General features: G+C 38.8%; 1 protein-coding gene across 1 annotated transcript in view; it reads right to left on the bottom strand.

The window, feature by feature from the left end:
• Nucleotides 1-572: 572 nt before the first annotated feature.
• The window catches only part of mthfd1l (methylenetetrahydrofolate dehydrogenase (NADP+ dependent) 1 like), a 33711-nt gene continuing 12332 nt past the window's right edge, over nucleotides 573-21951 (bottom strand). Inside the window, exons 19-29 of the mRNA XM_041976489.1 lie at nucleotides 21661-21801; nucleotides 20110-20178; nucleotides 16367-16478; nucleotides 10453-10592; nucleotides 9768-9809; nucleotides 8754-8857; nucleotides 8386-8563; nucleotides 7269-7376; nucleotides 6988-7140; nucleotides 1044-1160; nucleotides 573-953 (exon numbers count right to left, since the gene is read on the bottom strand). Of these exons, the coding sequence (XP_041832423.1) occupies nucleotides 1071-1160; nucleotides 6988-7140; nucleotides 7269-7376; nucleotides 8386-8563; nucleotides 8754-8857; nucleotides 9768-9809; nucleotides 10453-10592; nucleotides 16367-16478; nucleotides 20110-20178; nucleotides 21661-21801 (1137 nt within the window). The 3' untranslated portion in view covers nucleotides 573-953; nucleotides 1044-1070. The remainder of the gene's footprint in view (nucleotides 954-1043; nucleotides 1161-6987; nucleotides 7141-7268; nucleotides 7377-8385; nucleotides 8564-8753; nucleotides 8858-9767; nucleotides 9810-10452; nucleotides 10593-16366; nucleotides 16479-20109; nucleotides 20179-21660; nucleotides 21802-21951) is intronic.

Raw genomic sequence — 21951 nt, 5'->3', positions numbered from 1 at the left:
AACATTTTAGCATTTGATTCTCACCTTTCCATCTTTCTACCTCTACTTAATCTCTGACAGATGAAACATAACAGACTGGGTATATGGCTACATCATTAAAAGAAATGTAACAGATAATGAAATAAAACGATTAGAACTAATGTCAAATTGATAACTTGTAGTAATTTTTAGTGGATGTATGACAGCTTTTACATTCAGTAGTTTTTATCAGGTTAGGACAGTAGAGGTTACATGAAAACATTTGACCTTTTTGTGCGTACACCAGCAGCTTAGTTAATAAGTACACAAGATGTACCTAATTCAGTTAAAAAGCTTAAAATAAAATAAAGAAAAAAACAGTAAGCACCATTTTTTAACTCATGTAGTTTTTGTCCTACTACAAATAAAGGACAATGCAATTTAACAAAAGTAAAACTCAAGCAGATAAGCTCTTCAATACATCTAAAAACCATGGTAAACGAAAGCTGACAAGCATACACACTCACGCATGATGCTGCTGCAATGCTGCAAGTCTTACATATCACACAGATGTGCAGACACAGCTGAAAAGCTAATGTCAAAGGATGTTATTATCCTTCAGAAAATGTTGTCTCAACCTGAAAACTAAAGGAAATTTGGTTTGTTCTGGCTGATGCATCATTTTCAGTTTAGCCCTGCTAGCCTGAGCTGTCCAGTTACAATATGGACAGTTTATGTTGAGCTTGTGAGGTATGACGCTCAGATCTAAGTCAAACATTTTTACTATGCTGACTGGCTGTACATCTGCTAACAGTTCCCCTTAAAAGGTGAAAGACTACATGGGAGGTTTCAGCCTTTGGCTGTGGATGCCGGGCTTCTGTAACTTTAATGTGCGCAGTGCTGGGCTTGCTGGGAAGAGAAAGACATCACACCATGTCAAGTCAAAGAGTGCAGGCGATGGTTGAATCTGATGATGCGAGAACAGAGCTGAGACCCTGAAAAAAAAGAATTTTGTATTTAATTGTGAGAAAGCGTGAGATAAAGAGTAACATCAAAGACATATATTCAGATAATGGGGATGGTACCTATGAGAATATCTTCATTGAGCATGCTCAGAAGAGACCAGTGATTTCCTCTGTGACAGGGTTGAGGTCTATGTCGTAGAAACAGGGCCGGGTGGGCAGGCCAGGCATTGTGCTCATCTGAGAATAAGACACACAACTCAGTCATTATACAAGTTAATCCAACTAAATTCTCATCCTTAATTGGTAAGTTTGTGACAAAAAGAAAACGACAGAATTTTATAATGGCTGGACATAATTGACCATCATGATGGTCTGCCAAGAGAAGCCTTTTGGATATGGGGCTACCTTAAATCTTAAACAATAATAATAATGATAATGATAATGATGATGATGATAATAATAATAATAATAATTATGTACACATTTATTCCGTTATAAACACATACACATGTACAAATGTCTAATGTTCAACCCGCATCAACACCCACACCACATAGTACAAGGACTGCATTTAATGTTCAGCAGTCTTTGATTTTGTGCTGTTCTTATAAATCTGTCAGATGCCACAGAATCAAACAAACAGGTAAGATTATAATCTAGATGATAACCACAACCTCATATTAAATCCTTCACCACAACACAGCTGCTCCTCACCAAATGATCAAATTTTGCTTCAAAACTTGTGGTAATTAGAGTAGCATCAGCCCTCCACAAGTCCAATAACTATAATTTAGACTAATTCAATGTCAGCAGTGATGAACTTAGCTGTAGAAAATAGTATTCTTGTTTTTACCATCAACAAAATACAGATGACAAAAGGCTGCCTCCAAGATGAGAGGCAACGCTCCAAGCAGCTGGAAACTTTCAGAGCTGCTTTGACAATTTTTGACTTGACCTACCAAAACCCTTTAACCATCACTACCAACAGCCTAAACAGAGCAAGTTTCCAAGCTTGTTACTCAGGAAACAAATAATAGGGAGAAACATTGGCTAGCATTTGAACATGTGTAGCCTAAGTTGATGCCATATTTGGGTTCGGTATCTTTCCCAAGGACGCTTCAAGATTGGACTGGGGAAGTCTGGGATTTGAACCACTGAACTTTAGATTTGCAGACAATCATTTTTCCTCCTGAGCTACAGTGCAATGATAAAACACTACAACAGAACAATAGAAAAAAGCTGCACTGACCATATCTGGCACATTCACAGGTCCATACTTTTATATTGCTACACAACCTTTCAAAACCTAAGACCAAAAGTTAGGAAACTTGTGTTTGATTTCTTTGTTGTAACAATGCTTCTTGGCAATAAATCTTATGCTGTTGAAAAACCCACTCGTTTCCATTTTAAATGGTGCCACAATTATAAAGGAAATGCATTTGTGGAATGAGCATTTATGCACATTGAGTATGTGGGTTGTGCCCATGAAAAAATTTATATAATATTCTCAAAATATTTTCGGACTGAAATGTTTATTCACAACTATTAGAAATGTTTGAAGCAATGTCAGCATGTTTGTTACTCTAACGAGCTAACTCGTATCAGAGTGAGGCCTGTGAACTGCATTGAGACTGATTCAATAAAGAAATAAAGCATCACAGTGGAAACTCTCCCACATGAGATTTGTGACATCACTAGGAGAGAGCATATGAATGGAGGCTCACGAGATGCTGACATCACATGCTGTGAGAGACTAAGCAAAGTAAACTCAATCCAAACCCTGAGTCAGTATTTAGTTAAGTCCAAACCAGTCTACGTATGTTACATCAAAGGCAGCTGGAGCGACTCTTAAAACACCAGTCAGCTCATCCCACACACGATCGATAGTAAATCATCTTGCTCATTAGATGGGCATTCTTTGCATGCCTTCCTTATTCTGACCTAGGGGCGGTTTTATGAGTCCATTAGTGGAAACGAGACAAGAGGACGTGAATAAGAAAGTTCCTGTCTGAGGATGTGCGGTCCTGCAAGTCAAAAGGACAAAACAGGGAGGATGTGCTTAAACAACCTGGCAGCGGATGTGAATTGCCAGCACTTGCTGTTAGTCGGTCAGCTGTGACAACAGTGAAATGAGAAGAGTTCTATAAAAAACAATATTTAAACCATACCTACATATAAAAGAATCCCATCTAAATTTACAGCAATAATTTAATAGATTCCTTGTATTTGAGACATCACAGCTAGTAAAGAAACTTGTGTCTTGTTGATTATTTCTCCCCTTTTATAATACAAATTGGTGTTGTATTATATCACTAGACAGCCTGATGAGTCAACTTAACAACAAAGTACCACTTGGCATCTAATTGATAGGCAGACATATTGAAATGAGATGCTGGAGCCACTGACAACTCTAAATATCCATTTTATTCCATAACGCCATCCTCCAGGATAACAACATTCTTCCCAAATGACCCTGGATCATCAGAGTACTTGGAGAATTTGGGAGTGGAGAGGAATAAATTATCTGTAGTCCAGACCTCTACCCAAATGAATACTTCTAGGATTAGCTTGGGTGTGCAATACATGCTAGTGACCAACACAATCACAGAGTAGATGATGTTCCTGAGAGGAACGAAAAGGTGAATAAGCAGATAACTGTGCTTGACTATATGGCTTAGTGCTGTACTCCCACTGTAGACAAACATTACTGTCTTGAGTAATATTCAGGCAGCCAAACGAAGGTGGTGGAATTCAATGAGCTACACTTATGACAAGACCACTATAGGTCTTGAAAGAGGAAGCAGAGGAAGGAGAAAACTGATGTTATCTGAATTCTTTGTAGTTATAAGAAAAGAAACACATTTTCAGCTCAGTGTTTTTTTTTTTACAAATCCTCTTAAATAGTCTCATTGTCTCAGTCCAGGTGTTCTTAGAGACTGAATTGTGTCCATTAACTATGTGGAAACTACTCCACCAACCTTTTGTATCTAAGGAGTCCTGCCTTGTATCTCCTTGTATAGTTCTACGCCTTATAAAGATGCTTCATATTGATGAGTTTTTGTCACCAAATACAATAAGTGTTTCACCCCATTTCTTCTCAGTGAAATACGCAAGCAACCATCAGAAATGGTATGGCCCTCGCTCAATCACTGCATTTTCCTCGCTTATGTTCATTCATTCATTCATTCTCTGTACCGCTTGTTCCATTAAGGGTCGCGGGTAAGCTGGAGCCTATCCTATCATTAACAGGTGAGAGGCAGGGTACACCCTGGACAGGTCACCAGTCCATCGCAGGACCAACACGTAGGGGACAAACAACCATTCACACTCGCACACACTCCTAGGGAGAATTTAGAGTAATCAATTAACCCAATTAACACGCATGTCTTTGGACGGTGGGAGGAAGCCGGAGTACCCGGAGAGAACCCATGCATACATGGGGAGAAAATGCAAACTCCACACAGAAAGGCCACCGCCCTCAAGGTTCGAACCTCCCCCAGCCGAGATTCGAACCAGCGACCTTCTTGCTGTGAGGCCCTTGCTTATGTTATAATGTAAAAAGAGTTCAGAATTAGAATCATGGCAGCTGTCTTAGGTGTTAACAATTCACTGATTATATGAGCCATGATTACCATGAACAAGGTAGAATTGCAGAAAAATACCTCACATCTGCTGGTGTATCTGCATGTGTATATGGGTGTATATGTATAGAAATGTGTACGTGTATATATGCATAGGTGTTTGCATGTATGTTTGTATGTGTATGCACATAAATGTACTTATATCTGTCCATTGCAGTTTAAACATGGACTTTCATGTGTTTTATGTTTGAATACTTGTATATCGATGTGTATAAGTATGTGTGTACACATATGTATTTTAAGTAACAGTTTATGGAGTTTGTATGCATTAATGTGATGTACTTATGTGTATGCAATAAAGTGCAACATCAATCTAATCCATTCTTCTTCTTTTTCTTATTATTTGTAAAGGTATTTGTCTGCAGGTATTTGTTGTATAAATTATGTACATAGACATTTGACTGTACTTAACAAATGGACCCCAGGACGAATAGCAGGAGCTGGCTGCAGCTAATGGGGATCCACATAAAAACGAGAAAAATGTGCCTTTGTTGAGGAAAACCCTTTAGGAGACAATTTAACCAAATTTCTACCCCCCTCTGCTAAAGGAGAAGAATGTTGATCAACAACAGAAAAGTTTTCTTGAACATGAACAGAGATTATCAAACTGAAGTCACTGTATTATAATGAAGTGTAAAATGTTCTCTGCATCACTTTCCATCTCGCTTGAGTTAAAACTAGTTTAAACAAAGGTCAGTTTCAAGAGAAATACATTTAGTAGATTTAATTACCAAACAAACTTAACTTTGCTTCAGTAACATATGTGCTGTCCTTCTTAGATTTGATCAAGGATTGTTAACAAATCTTCCAAAAAGTAGTGAGCATGAAGGACATCCAGCCAAAAGGGGAAAGTCTTTCTATCTGAATTATTCTGGGTGTACTGGTGCAGTGAAGGCAGCACTAAAGGATATGAATTCTACAGAGATCCATTGTTCTGCTTGTTACCCCTCCCTCACATATCTGAAGAATGACATCAGCCGCTTCCTGATCCTTTACCCTGCAAAGACCCTTATCCTTCCCTTGTATTTAAAACTCCCCCTCTTCTCATACTCCCACCCTCAACTGAGTGAGATCATTTCACCTCTGTAAGTCAAGTAAGTGAATTTGCTTCTCACAAATCTTGGCTCCAGCTTTCTTTTCTCATGTAGGGATTCCTGGTTTTAATTCTAACCATCAAAAAAATCTCAAATATAATGCAGTTGTTTTTTTCTGCCAATATTGTGTACAATTTGAGATTCCTCTGTTTTAACTCGAATAAAAACACCTGAGTTTAAATGTTCTAAACCTTAAAAAAAAAAAAAACTCTATGAGACGAGCTCAACCAGAGACTTCAAAGAACCATTTGAGGCTTCCTTCACGTTGGCAGTCATAGTTCAAGGGTTTTCGCTGCCTAAGTGGCTCCGGGGGCCACAGCAGATCAAAGGCAGGTTTGGGAGAGTGGACAGATGCCACATCAAGAAACAGCAATTCTTTCCTAGCGTGGCCAGAGTTTGACACCTCCACCCCCGGACCCTCAGGGCACACTGGTGAAACAGCAGGAGGCACAACTCTCAGGAAGCTGCTTCCTTCCTGCCCAGCCCATCACTGACCAACTGGCTCCAGTCAACTCTGTCTGTTCAAACCAGTAACGCAGTAGTCAGCAAAAGCTGAAGACAAGGCCCAAATAACAAATTTTACTCCGAGATCAGCTTATGGGAACGATAAAGAGAAATGAGAAGGCAACTAAGCTTCTAGCAGCTGGAGATATAACTGTCTAAACTGGATTTTATGGTAACAGGTTAAAGGACAAGCACAGCAATGGGAGATGGGTCTGGATGTTAACTTTCTTACTTCACAGCCAGTTGTTGAAATAAAATAATGTGGTTTGTGACTTCTTGAGCCTGAATAGAAGTGTTATGTTGCACCAAACCCTTATTCAGTATCTGAGAGTTTTTGAGTCCTTCACTGATACCCCCATATCATCATATATGCTGGTTTTTACCTGTACACTGTTAGCCAAACAGTCATCATCATTTTTATCCCAGAAAACACACTGTCCACAATTTCCAACAAGTGTTGGGTTTCAACTGTGTTCTCTGTATACAGAGATTTCTTTACCTTTACGATGCATCCATTTATGGTATTATGCACTGCAAATGATGATACCCTGTGATTCTAAAAGCTATATGTTGACAAGCATCCCTTTGAAATAGTTAAATTTATTGCATTTGCAATATTTCATCATGGTGACAGCCTCCTTATCTTTTCTTCTCTTTTTATGGGCAGTCCTGTTACTAAACTTTTGTGAGTCAACTTAATTTGATATGAGAAGCTCCCCAGGTGCTTTAACACCACCATCACATAACCAGTTTTCCTTTTTTGGTGTTCTGGTTTCAAATACTTGAAGCAAGTTACTGGATTCAACTTAAAAAAAAGTCACATACCGTTCCCACAAGTGGGTAGATGAAGCCAGCACCAACGCTAGCACGGACATCTCTGATTGGCAAAACAAATCCGGTGGGTGCACCCTTCTTGTCAGGCATGTGGGACAGGGACAAGTGGGTCTTGGCCATGCAGATGGGCAGTGAACCATAACCCTGGTTATTAAGAAAGATGGGGGAAAAGACGGTTGATTCGTGATTGGTGGGAAGACACAGAGGACAGAGAAAGGAGATAAGCTCCTGTTAGTGTGAGTTTGTTATCAGAGCCACAGCAGGGATCTCACTTGTTGATCGTAGTAATCTATCTTGTTCTTGGCCTCTGGGGACAGTTCAATGTCGTCAGCCCCATACACCTTCTGGGCTATTGTTCGGATCTTCTCCACTATGGGCATCTGTGGGAAAGATGGTGCATCAGTAACATTTGGATACACAACACGGAAGTCAAAGAAAAGTGTGGAAATTAGATTTAGTAAAAATGACTATACATCTGTGTGAAATTAAAGAGAAAGAGTTTAAGGGAGTGAATTAAATCATTACACATTTGACTTAGTCAAACACTTTTACTTTACACAGAATACCTTTGTTCTTCTTGAGGGCAAAAAGATCATAACTCATTGACCTGTTCACCCAAAGGATGCAGCACAACCACTTAAACAAAACTGTGTTGTGTAAAAATGATTAATATGCATTACCACTTCCTTGAATTTGTGGGATAGCATAGGAATGACCAATGTTATGTTATTTTATCTGTTGAAGTGTAGCTTGTTGGGGAATATTCAGTCATAATTGTCACATTACTGGATAAATGAGCAGAAGACCAGTGAAGAACATGTCACCTGTGAGGGGAAATAAAGCTACAGTTTGTGGGTTTTACAAAGGAAAGAAAGGAAAACTGCTGTTCTTCTGTAATATCTATGTTGCTCACAGGGAAAATTAAAATCTGCATCCTCTAAACAATCATCCAGAGCTGAAGCAGGCTGTCAAACTGCACATTTCCAGTCTGCACCACTAACTGACCTTAATTACCTTAGCACTTGGAACAATGTAAATAATTAGCATTAAAAGCCAGTTTGGAGCTATTGAATTAGTGCTTATTGTTGGAAACCTGGTATGCAGGCACGTGTATACTGTAAATGGGACAACGCATTATACAGTGTAACAGAAAATTTAATTTATGTCACAACTACCTAATCTCACTAACTCAAACCAGCTGATGTTTATTTCAAAATACTTCAGTAAAAATGTCAACATCATTTACAGTGAACAGCAAAGTATCTAATCTAGTAAAAATTGGGTTCAGATTTTTCATTATTAAAACATTCGCCACATCAAAAATCTGTTTTTAAATAAAGGGCTGCAACAGTAATTATCATCAACAAACAACAAAATATCTGCACTGACCTCTGTGTTGTACAGAAACTGGAAGTTTGTGGGTCTGTGGGCCGACTCATTCACAGCCTGGGCCAACTCCAAGCAACCTCGCCCACCCTCAGACCAGTGGTTGCAGGGCAGGGCGTCAGACGCTCCACACTCCTTGGCTATTTGACACACGAGGTCAATCTCTGCCTGTGTGTCCGTCCTATAGGATCACAAAAGGGAAATGCTCTTTGATGGCTTTGCCAATGAGTTTTAGGACACATAAATGAATCAAACAAAAACAGTGGCTTTATTAACTTTACAAATTATGCTTTTTTTAAATAATTTAGTTTATTCTATAACATTAGACTGGGTATTATGTAAAGCTTTGTCAATGTTTGCACGTGTCTTACTTGAAAACATTTAGTGCCACTACTACTGGTACGCCAAACAGGTGTGCGATCTGGATCTGCTTCCTCAGATTGCTGTGGCAACCACCTGCAACCAGGCTCAGGTTCTGGAGGAGAAAGACACAATGCAGAGGTTTAAATAGGATTTTAGTTATTCAGCTTAAGTCATCTTCAGTCATATTTGCAGTTGCTTGCTGCAGAACTGGTCCTTTTTAGGTTTTATTTAAGCCAAAACCTCAATTATCCGTTACTCCAAGCAGCATTTAGTGAGTCTACTCCAAGTTTAAACACAGAAATCCAACCTTGAATTGTGTGTGTCAGTGTGCATGAGTATGCGTGTTTGCAGACTGCAGGCCATACAAGTTGGATAAATTAATTTGCCTGGCTCTGTTTTCTCCAATACTTCAGGTTCTTGTTACAATCAGTGCTTCATTATTTACTCAGCTGAATCTGCCTCAGAGTCCAGGGATTCTGGCCAGTTATGGAAAAACAGAACCCAACCTCCACTGTGCTTGGGTCTCCCAAACCCAGAAACCACATACAAATGATCAGTATGAGCTTTTAATTAAATAAACATGTTTGAGTTTTAGTACAATCTGTAACTTCTTTATCACATAAATCTCTTTAAATGGTGTCAAATGATGTCTGATTTCCAAAGCTTTTCTTGGCCCGTGACTCACACAGTAGTTCTTCTTCACAGAAACCATGGAGAGGAAGAGACACTAAGGACATGTCAAGTAAATAAATCCCCACAGGTGCAAACAACACTTTGCATGGCAACACATGCAGGCATACAACCACACAGAAGTCAGTTAATAAGTTTAAATAGCTTTAATTTCTCTACTGTAATTAAAACATGCCAGGACACTTATTTTAACTTAAGTGAAAGCAATGTTCTGACCCACTAACCTACAAATCCCTCTGATCAAATCTGCTTGCATCCTTGTCTCTTTACATAGTTCCTTTCACATTTATGTGTTTTTATTATTCATGTTTGTGTACAGATTTTGCCCATACCTCATCAATATACTCTCGGGAAAGAGGTGCACCTGCTGACACCTAAAATTACACAAAAAAACAACAAATAAATACAAACAGCCTCACATGGCATTCAGAAAACTGCTACTCTGAGTTACATTCATTTGTAAGACAGAACTGATGTTTTCTTATCTTGATTTTTGTGTGTTGTGATTAAGCTTTGATATAACGTTTTGAATGTGAAGCCTTTATTTATGAGCTGGATGCAGACAAATACCCAGACATTCTGAGCCTTTTCTTAATTAAATGAAAGAGGTGAAGGAAGTTCAAGCATTTTCCCAGAAATCCACAAGCTCCAAACCGGAATGGAGCATCAGCTTAAGCGATAAGATATCCTGATCACTGTGTTAAGCTGCTGTGTCATTCTCAATGTCTAGAAGTAATAAGCAACAGTAAAGTGGATTAAGTTAAATTTACAAAGGAGTTGTGCATTAAAATGAGCATATGAAACTCTCAAGAACCATTTGACTTGACCTAAGTTATTTGTCTCTGCGAAGTTTGAAATCCTCAACAAACAGGCTAATGTTAAGAGATTGAAAATCTGTAACACACAGGCATAGGCTACTTCAAAAATTTAAACCACTGATTATTTTATAAAACTGCTACAGGAGAGAATCTGTGGGGAAAGTTTTACTATAAATAACACGCCAAAAGGTGAACTTACGTGTGGGCCTCCACCGTGCATCTTCAGTGCTCGAACAGTTGCAACCAGCACCACCACATTGGGCCTCAAACCTGAAGCTCGACATTTAATGTTGAAGAATTTCTCCATCCCAATGTCAGCCCCGAAACCTGCTTCAGTCACTGAAAGAAAAACAGGCAGGAGGTTTTGATATAAGACCACAAACACAAGTATGAAGCATGTAAACATGTTCACCGGAGTGCTATAGGCATATAAACACAGTCAACTGTGAGCAAACTGTATTTACTGTGCTGTTTTACAGCTGCCGCAGCTGTACTGTGCAGGCAAATGAAAATAAATGGAGAACTTTGTCAGTCTTAAAACAAATGACGGTGTTTCTACAGCCTGACTGACCTGATAGTGAGCCTGTGATCTGTCTACATTCCTCATTTCCATCTCATCTTTTGTGTTTTTCATGTTTGACCAAACGTGACCTCATTATAAATGTAAATAAACTAATTAGCATGATCAGACATCTAGAGGAGTCCTGGGAATCCGAGTTATGGTTTTTAGTCTGAGCTGGAATATTGTACTGAGTAATGGGTACAATGTAAGGGCTCTCAAACTGACAGAGGGCCTCTGATGAGGACGGCCCCACATACAGGCCTCTTGAACGTGCTCCAAACAAAACATGTAGTCCACCTGGAAACAGCTTTGTTAAGACAAGGGTTCCTGAAACTTTTCATTGGTAAGTGTGTATGTGTAGCAGGACTCATAAATACTGGTAGGCCAAAAACTTGAATGTTGAAAGCAGACCAAGTCTGATTGGTTTAGTGATGTTTTAACAGCTAATAGAGAATGAATGCATTTTCCTTGTGGAGCCTGTTGAACTTTGTGGAATGCTGACATTGCAGCTCATTGAGGGAAAAACTAAAGACTACATCAATAAAAGTGAACTTTAAAGTCTGTGTGAACACTTATTTTAAACATATTGTTTGCCCCCTCTGGCTAAACTTGATGAATAATAGAATATGGAACAGAGAAACGCATGCAGTTTCTATCTGGACGTCATTTCTCTGAACTTTTGGCCATGACAGAAAGTGCTGCATGTCTTGCTGGAAGTAAGAAGAATACAGTTTGTTTAACTTTTCTGATACAGGTCTATGTAATGAGGAGAAGTAAGTTATGATACATCATTTTAAAAACGTCTTGTAATAGTTCAAAATCTAAAAGATATTTGTACATGCATATTATGCATATTTACAGAATGAGAGCGAGTCAGAGTACAATAATATAAAAATCAAACTGTATTTAAGGAAAATGACCAAGAAACTGGTTTATTTTAACATGGAAAAATCAATTATTCACACAAACACTTCATTTTAATAATAAAGACCGAGAGAATTGGTTGGTTTTCTAACTACGGAGAAGTCAGAACATTATTCACAAATTAGAAATAAATAAATAACGCCTCCTCTAACTCAGACCTCCCCTGACAATATTTTCCCACCAGTATAATTTATTAGGTAGTTTAACACAAGTGTTCTCAGGAGGTTTGGCTCAGATCATTCAGACAACTGCAGGTACAGCAGATGCTTAATTGCGCTTATGGTATGTGTCCACTGAGTGCTTCTGTATGCAATAGGTCATAATGCCTCCAAAACTAGACGCCAGATGGGCGTGCCCCCTTGGTGGTATCGTGATAGATGACTGTCAGGTGCTCTCCTTGCCTGAAAGAGGAAACCAGTAAAGACGGCACCTGATTGGATGGATTTTGCTTCTGGGCCAAACTAGACCAACACTACAGCTGCTGAAGTGTATTTCTTAAAAAATAAATACTGATGCAAGAAATGGTCCACACAGCTCCTTTCTTTAAATTTTAGATCTAATACAGTCACTGAAAGATTTTGAGGGCTTTTTACCCATGCTGGACACCTCCAATTTGTACAAACCAGCTCTGACATGAGGTTAATGATTTGTGCCCAGCTTGATGTCCTTTCTCCCAAAACAAAGACGAATCAGTTTAGAATAAATAACTAAATATATATTCAGTAAATCAGCATCTACAAAATGAAAGCATTTTAAAGACACACTTAAAGCGTTTCCTCCACACTGGTTACAAAATCAGCAACACACGTTTTAAAGCACACACACAAAACTTTAGATGATTCATTTGTTTAAAAATGTGTGTGCAGAGTTTTTATATACAGTTAAGGGATGCTACAAATAATTCTTCACAAAAGAAATTGTGCAATTGACTGATTGGGTCATTTATTCATTTTTTAATGAAACTCAGAAAAAGGATGACAATGCTGAACGTTTCAAGGGAACACCACACAAAGGACGTCTTTAGAAACGAAAAAGAAGTTCACTAGAACTCAGTGTTTGTCTGCCACTCAACAAAGTATTTCTCTATGAAGTTTTCACGAGAAAACAAGTGTTTATTTTTTTAGAAGATGTGTGAGTAAGGGAGAGAGGGAAAGGAGAGAACGGTTGTAGAAAGACACAAGAAAGTGGAATAACAACAGAAAGGCTTTTTTTGGGGTGTGAGAGCAATAAATAAGCCTGAGAGATGAGTAAAACAATTTAAGTGGACTCATTTAAAAAGACGGTGTATTAACACAGTAGACCAGAGTAAATGCAGACTGAATAATCTTCCCACTGCAGCACTATACTGAGCAAGAGGGTGAGCCCAGAGGATGTCATAAGGAAATACTTACAAACTTCCTGTTCTGTGTGACAACCCTGAACTGTGCAGAGAGCAAGAAGGGAAAAAGACATCAGCATTATTATGACAACGGTCAGAGAAAGAGCTGGATAGTGGAAGTGAGAAAATGTTGGTATCCAATAACAACAGTGCTGCCAATAACAACACTGACAACAGCACTAAAAAAAAGTGGCTGCATCCACAATTTAATCTATTTTCTGTCTGAGTTTCCCAAATTAATTAATGTTGTACCTCAGTGTGAGAGGTGCATTAAAAGGACATTTTTCAGGGTGGCAGCTTTTACTAAAAGCGAAGCATCAGGGGTCATCTGTGGTTAGTATTCCAGACAGCCAATGATATAGGAATTATAGACACACACACACATCTGGCCTGTGGAATTCCAAGCTTCCCCTCCCAACTCCAGAGTGCACCATAACAACAACACGGAGCCTGATGAAGCGTAACCACAAAGTAACTTCATTATTACCCCCTAAAACCCCGAGTTCACAAAAGGTTCATGTCCTTCCTCTGAAACAATAGAAAAACTTTCAGGGAGAATTAAACTGAAATTGGAAATGCAGCACCCATCAAACTACACCCCAACAATCCAAGAAACACAGTGGTCTTACTACGCATCGGCTCCAGGCATTGTTTAGACATAAAGCAAAAAATCTGATCAGTCTTTGTTGTTTTGTCCATTATTTCTGTCAGTATCAATAACAACTGCATTAATCAAGTCATGTTTAGAATATTGGATCAGAGAAAAACTGTAATCCTATAAAACAGTTAAATCAATATTTAAAAGTTGGCAAAACTTTAATTGTTTTCTTTAATTCTCTTTAATACTCCCAAGTCTTTAAAGAAATTCCAAATAATATTAAATATGTTATACTTGGTTATTTCGAAAGATTATGTAATATTACATATCTGCAAGTTTTCTGATGCTTCCCCTACTACACATCCATCCTGCCCCTTCCTCTGCTCGGCTTCAGCTCTGCTGAAGTGCTTCTATCAGATCAATCCACCGTCTTTTAATGGGTTAAAGTCATGACTTTTGACTGACCATTCAAAATGACTCCCTTTTTACCCTTTTCCTATTTTTGTAACTCAATTTTTTTTGATTGTCAAGGCAAGAGAGCAGAGAACAGCACGGTCAATGGCATGTCTTTGACTTCATTCAGTTTCCAATGGCGTCTCTGTAGTGAGACATATATATACTGTCCATTTGTCCCATTTGGTATTGAATTCAGTTTGTTTTAGTCTTACATGTGAGTCTTTCAATATTGTCTGTTTCCTCATAGTGGGAGTACCAGTTTATTATGTAAAACAGAACACCCGCTCATGTCTGAATGTCATCCCATTAACTGAAAACACCCAGCTGATTTACCAACTCATCCTTTTGCATTTATAAGTCAGGATTATTATAGAATTTTTCTGAATAAATAACTTTAAATTACATCATTTTAGGTCTTATTTAAGTAGAAATAAGGAATTCAAAAAGGTTCATTCGAGAACCAGCACATATTGTTTAGTTTTTCTTTTTAATGGTTAAGCAATTTACTTTTATAGTTGTTGTACACTTTAGTTTTAATGTTAAATATGATTCTTTTAGCAACATTAAACAACTGATGTCCCGTTTAACCTTTAAAACTGTGGTGTCAAACTAAGTTTGCTACATATAATTACTTTTTTTGGCTAAAAGAGGGCAAAAGCAGTATGTATCCAGAAAGAAGAGAAAGAGTGTAAGGGAGCCAGGGGAGGGGGCACAGTCATCCCAGCTGCCAGGGGAGAGTAATGAGGGAGGTTGAGTTCCTGGCATACCTGAGAGTCAGGTAACAAACACACAGACAGTAGAAAGGGGTAATAAGGCTGACAGATGGCGGAAAAAAGTAGGTGGAGGCATGTGGAGGTACAAGCCTCCCTCTTTTTCAGCTCCATGTTGTGAAATTCTATTCGCTGCCCACATTGCGTACACCAACCCAACCTCCAGACGACCGCTTTCTAGCCACAAAGTCAAGCTGTTTCCTTTTATTAGCTGACGTTTTTACACAGAAAACGTTTGGCACATTCACATAAAACCCACAAGAAATATCTACATGTGCATAAAAAAATACACCTGAAAGTTCCCACAGACTCACATTTACATTCCAAACATATTTTTACTGTCGAAGTAAATGAAGACAGAAAAGGAGCAGCAGGACAGATAGAGACAGATAAAACTTAAATACTCAAGCATGCTTTGACGTTGAAGGGATTAGTGTGGTTTACTCTAAAGCATTCCAGGGCCTCTTAAGCTTATCATCCTGCTTCCTTCCTCTCTCCTGTATTTTTTTTTTTTACACAATCTTTTGACCAGTTTCCTTAGTTCCTTCCAGGCATGTGTTGCTTTCCATTAATGTGGTGGCAACTGAACATGTCAGTGCCGTGTGAATTACTACACGACAGCTGCAGCTATGTCAATACTTCCAACTACTGTCTTCAAACACAGTTTTGTTTGAGACTCTGCTCAATCTTTGTTAGGTTGATATTATTTTTTATGACAAAATGTGCACAACGTCTCACCTAACCAACGGTGGCAGTACAGAGACACTCCTAAGGTGAAGCAAGCATCTTGTTTATCTGTTTATAATAGTTATATTACTGCGGCACAATGAAACCTTCAGGAGTATGATGCTTACTGTTTAATAGCTTTAACAAGTAGAAAACTGAGATTTTAAACAGCTTCTGTCCACCATTGGGATGTTTTACACAGCGCCTGAGCCTTTTTATATGAATTTCTATGGTAATATGACACCAAAACTGTGACTCTATGAAGGCTACAGCATTATGTATTTTTTAATACTGTGCAACAAGCAAATATCATGCACATACTGTAGTTCTAGGCTTAACATTACCAGAAAAGTGAGCAATCGCTGAATAAAAAGCAAATAATCTTAATATCTCATGCATGAGAAGGTTTTGAGGATATTTCATAGGAGCAGAACAACAGAGCTGCATACTAGTCCACCAGGAGAACGTGGATCAGGGCCAGAACCTAGATGGATGTAGGCAAAAGGTTGCAAAAGCAGGGGAGTATCAACACTGGGTTCATCACTGGGTTAAACTGTAAGTTATAGTTTGATCTAGTCTGCTAAGGATTTAAATCCCCATTTGGGACTCTAACTGTGCAGCTAAGATTGTGCTGTCTGTCATCCCCAAAGGTTTTGTGGCTGTGAGTTTGATCTGCATGCAAGGACTGAGTGCTCTTACCCACAAAGCCGTCCCGTCCAACCAACTTCAAAGCCAACTTGTCTGCCAGCACAGAGGAGTTGCCATGGGCAATATTGGCAAAGGGCCCAGCATGGACAAACACTGGCGTACCCTACAACAATTAGAAAGGGCACACAAACATACAGGAGTTTAGAAAACATTGTAATCCATAGCAACACACCCAGCCTACTTTAAATACTGACTAAACACTTCTTTATTAGTAAATTTAATCACTTTCAGTCCAGTTTCAGGATAAATATTGAAATGTAAATGTACTTTGGCTAAGTGAGTGTTTGTCGTAACAGTAGGCACAAGTTAAGAGGTACTTGACTGGCCTGCCAAGCTGAGGTGAGCCAGGCTGACTTCACCTTTAGCTGGTTGTATTACTCCCTAGAGGCTGAAAACACACACAAAGTGCCAGGTTTTCCATCTACCAGTAAAATTGCTTACACTTTATTTTTACATGACTTAGCTTACAGCAAAAAACAAAAACCCTGGAACAGTATGAAATGCAATAATCTGTACATAAGCCATTTGTCTTACTTTGTGAAATATTTTTCTTGATTATTTGTTTTTTTTCTCTTTTTTTTTGTATTTTTGTTTTTTTTTTGACCGAAATATTTGGTTCGTGGACAAAAGTAATGAAAAAAATATATAAATAATTAAAAACAACAATAATCTTGTTTTTTTTTTCACTAAGAATATAAAACTGCTGTTTTACATATTCACACTTCTTCTGAAAGCATTAAACAATCTTTAAAAATGATCTTAACACAAATCTGTCTGGTAATGTGCAACTAGCAATATGCAGAAAATGCATGAATAAATCGTTCTGCTTTTAAGGTTTAAAATCCTGATGTGATCAGTTTAAACTCTTGAAAGATAATTGCTCAGAAAAGGATGTATAGAAAACAAACAAAAAAAAAACAAAAACCAAGTTAACCTATTGTTACACTGAATGTGTATTCCTTGAGAGAGAGGAAAAAGGAAGGGTGGGAAGGCAGAGCAAGATTTTCTAAGCTTTTGTTTGCATACCGCTCCGTCTGGCTGCATAAACAGTCGACTCTCAGAGGAGTAAATCATCTTTTAAACAAGTCTCCAGGAAAAGCAGCCATTTGTCTTTTTGTCTGTGTAAACTTGTATGATTCACAGCAACACTAGCTGCATGAGGAAAGTTTTAACGAAAAGGAAACTGATGTGATCATTTAAATAAAAAAAATGTCATGTCAAACATGATGTGTATTTCCATCTGTGTTTCCAACTTTGAACTTTAATCTGACCCAGGTCAGGATTTTTCACTCTTTCCACCTCCCTACGTAAGGAAACACTATTACGAGATACATCAACAACATCAGGGTGATCGAAGTGGAAATAAATGACAAGTCCACTGTATCATATTTCTAATTATTGAACAAGAGAGAGACAGATGGAGATCATGTTATAATTAGGGCACCCCCTACTGTACATTGTCTACTATGCCAGGTGGATAACTGTGGTACACTAACATAATATCCCAAGTTTTTCCTCTGAAACTGCATTAGGACCAGAGAGCCTACATTCACACAGTACCATGGACTTCCTCCCCGCTTCAGGAAAGACACATGCAGCTGATCTGTGAAATTGTTGAATGGTTGTTTGAAAAACACAGAACAACTGAAGCATGTTAAGTAGACACGTACACAGGTTGTGGGTAAAAAAAAAGAAAAAAGACAGCCACCTTTCTTCTTGTGCTGTTTCCTTCAAACCCTGCCCCATCTAAAACAGCATAAATCTGCCAGCTGCAACACAAACACACCCACTTTCATACACCAGCTTTATTCTCATAAGCGTGTCTGCATTCGCCAGAATCACGAGCAAAGAGGGCACAAAGGGCAGATCTTGTCAAGCTGAATGGAAAATTCTCATGAAGCTCTGAGGTCCAGCTGGTCGTGATACCAGCTCCCTGACCAGATTCACTTGAAAACCACACAGGAAACAGTTGTACACAACAGTACCACAATGCAACTTCCAAAAAAACAAAACAAACAACAAAGAGTAACCAAATCTCTGTAGCATACAAACTCTCCAACCCCCACCGGCACTCAGAAAACACAGAATATGCGACAGTCTGTATTTATTTTTTCCCCAGTAGACATGCAATCAAGCTTTCTATTTGAAACCAACAAGGAAAAAACAAATAGAAAATAGCAATATGCAACAAAAAGTGAGCAGATGCTTGACTGTTAACACTTTAATTGTAAACTTGAATTATTTATATCGCTCCTACATTTAAAAAATAAAAAAAAAGCAAAACAAAAAACAATCAGCTTAACTTTTGGCTTGCAACACACACACAATAAGTGTGTTAGCGCCAAACAAAAACGCCTTTGTTTAAGTGCATAAACTATAGAACGCTGATCTGATGCCATGAAGGGGAGATAAGGAACATCTCTAGAGGATAAAGCCCTGGAATGTGTGTTTGTCACGACTCTTTTAAATTACACAATGTTGGCTTGAGGCACTACTTTGCACATTATAGCTTTAATGTGCAATCAAAAGTAATATTTATTTTCATAAAGTTAACAACTTCTGTCAAACCTGAATGTGATCTTCTGTTTTTCTATTTGGGATTTGCACATTTGATACCATCTTTTCACAATCTGAACACTGGGCTAGTGAACAAGTGAGTGAGAAAAGGAGTGAGGGAGGATGAGGAGGAATGAACAAGTGAGTGAATAAATTAGCAAAGGACTAGCAGGTAAAAGGTAAATTCAAAACCATTGATTAATAATAGCATCCAAGATCACCCAAAGCCCAACAGCAAGCTGTAAAGGACCTCTTTAAAGCGACTGAAAAAGGGAGTCAGTGGCTGTGGGTAAAGAGGGAGGACTCCACAAGGGACCTCAGGTGAGTTGGTGGCATCTAGGGGGTGAACTTGGGATGCTGGGATTCACTGCTGAACCCTCTGGAGGTGTCATGGGCCTATCAGCGAAACATCAAGGATTAGGGCCCACTTGATGACCCAGAGGGTGTCATCACTCATGTGACCATCACACAGAGTCCTTATCCATCAACGCCTAGGTCCAGACCATCTCACAAAGTCTCAGTGGTGACTCAGGTATGTAATGTGGGATATCAGCAACTGCTCCAACACAACAGAACCTTCCAGACATGTGAGTGAAAATGTTACGTTTTGTTCTTTTGGTATTACTCTATTTTTACACGTTAGTATTTCTAAGATTTCATGTGTTTTTAATGATATAAATTTGGCATTTTGCTCAACATAAATAAATAAATTCAATACATTCAAAAAAAATAAATCAAAAGTAAAATAAATTGTAAATTGGATCAGTAATTTTGACCATACTGAAAAGAGCTGTGCATTTTTGCACAAGCAGGGGAAGAGTAGTGTCACACATATATCTGTATGTATGCAAGTGTGTGTTTATGTACATGCATTACATGCATTAACTACTAATCTCTGTGTAAAACCACATGTCCATTCATCTCATGACAATGCCATAAAAGAAATAAAAGCCAGATGTTGTGAGTGACAAAGTAATATAATAACAAAAAAGCTCTTTTGTCTTATAGCTTCAGAGTTAAACATCAATGAAAATAAAGCCAGAGAAGGAAAGATCAATATATCATCCTTTGTTAAAGGCTCGCTGCAGAACTCACTTTTTCCTTGCAGCAGAGGTTACTTATTTGTTCCACAATGCATATATCAGGCTAGATAATGACAATGCAAGTGTGTGTCTCACCTCAAGAGTCTGCATCAGAGTGGGCTTAATAGCATCTTTCATCAGCACTGCCAGAGCACCACTCACACCCTGACAGAGAGAAAGAAAGATTTAAAATTAAAATTATCAGGAGTCAGGAAACATATTAACCTTATACATACAACTAGAATAAATACAAGAAATTGTGACATTTGAATTAATAGTCAATAAATGGAAAATTAAAGCCAAGTTTTTGTGCTTTATGCTTCCAACACTACAATTTGAAGTTCAATCTTAATTTGGCCACAGTGATCATCATACATACACTCAACACATTCCCACCGAGATAGTTTTGAGGTGCAGTGACCCTCCCTGGCAAACCAGAAAGGCTGATTTATAGCTTAACCGGGGTCCTGCCCTATAGCTCTGAAATAGCAGTCATGTGTGGGAAAGTAGGGCAAGCTGACCCTACAATGTGAAAGGCAGGAAAACCTTGTTTAACATCTTAATCACAAGTTACACCTAGATTACACGAGCTGTTTTGAATTTGGGTGGGTTAAACTTTAGTGTGTTTAATAAGAGAAGGACTTCAGAAAGACCTAAAGTGGTGTTTTGCCTGAAAATTGCAGAGGAAGTGTCCTTTCTTTCACATTCAGGCCTTTTTGTGAAACATATGTTAAAGATTACTTGGTCAAATAAAGAAACAATAAACAATCTCAAAACACAGACACACTGCAGATTCAAACACTACAGAAAAATTAATGTAAGTTGTACAAAAGGCTGTTAAAATAAACATGAAAGCGAGTAGTTTCTGCATATTGTGTGCATCAGCCAATTAGCTCAGTAGATTACAAGCTTTGCAGCACCAAAAATAAAAACTCATCCATGATCCCCTCTAACCCACACATCAATCCTCTTCTGCTTATCTGAGCTCGGGTCAGGGGGCCAGCAGCTTAAGCAGGGAAACCCAGACTTTCCTCTACTTGGCCACTTCATCCAGCTTGTCAGGGAGGAAACTTCAAGAGTCCCCAGGCCAGCAAAGAGATATAGTACCTCCAACGTTTCTTGGATCTTCCCTGAGGACTCCTGGTGGGACGAGTCGTGCCCAGAACACCTCACCAGGAAGGCATCCTGACCAGATGCCTGTCCCACCTCCTGCAGAGGTGGCTTTTCATGCATATGAGCTCTACTCTGAGCCACTCCCAGATGATTAAATAATTTCATCACTAAGGAAGGGCTCAGACACCCTGCAGCAGAAACTCATTTCAGCTACTTGTATCTACCATCTTGCTCTTTCAGCCACTATTCACAGCCCGTGATCGTAGGTGGGGATCGGAAAGTAGACTGGGAGAGCTTTGCCTTTTTGGTTCAGCTCCTACCTCATCAGAACACCCTGATGCAGAGCCCATATCACAGCAGATGCTGCATCTCTCTGCTTTATCCTTCCCACAGATCCCTTCTCTAATGTAAAAAAAATCTGTTCAAATGAATAATTCTCACTGGGACTATTTCTGCTTTAGAATTCAGTATTAGGATTGCTGTGGTTAAAACCATCACACTCCTTGAATGAAACACCCTCACACTAATACACACCAGATCCTCTGCCGTGACAGGTTGTCCAGAGCGGCTGGTTCCCACCACCATGCGCGCCAGTCTGCTTTTCATGTCCTCCAGACTGTCTGCTAGAGCTAGGATGGCCATGATCTCACTGGCCACTGCAATATCAAACCCAGTCTAAAGTGTGAGAGAAACAAAGTGGAAATTAATTAAAATGTTCACCACAAAGGCACCAAGTTCCTTTAAAGTGTCATGTAAAAGCTGTGGAGCTGACACTGTAGACTGCAGGTACAAAACTTGTTTACACCATCACATGAAAACATATTT

Source organism: Melanotaenia boesemani, chromosome 22 (assembly GCF_017639745.1).
Source record: "Melanotaenia boesemani isolate fMelBoe1 chromosome 22, fMelBoe1.pri, whole genome shotgun sequence".
Lineage (NCBI taxonomy): Eukaryota > Metazoa > Chordata > Actinopteri > Atheriniformes > Melanotaeniidae > Melanotaenia > Melanotaenia boesemani.
This window is presented reverse-complemented; position numbering and strand designations above follow the sequence as displayed.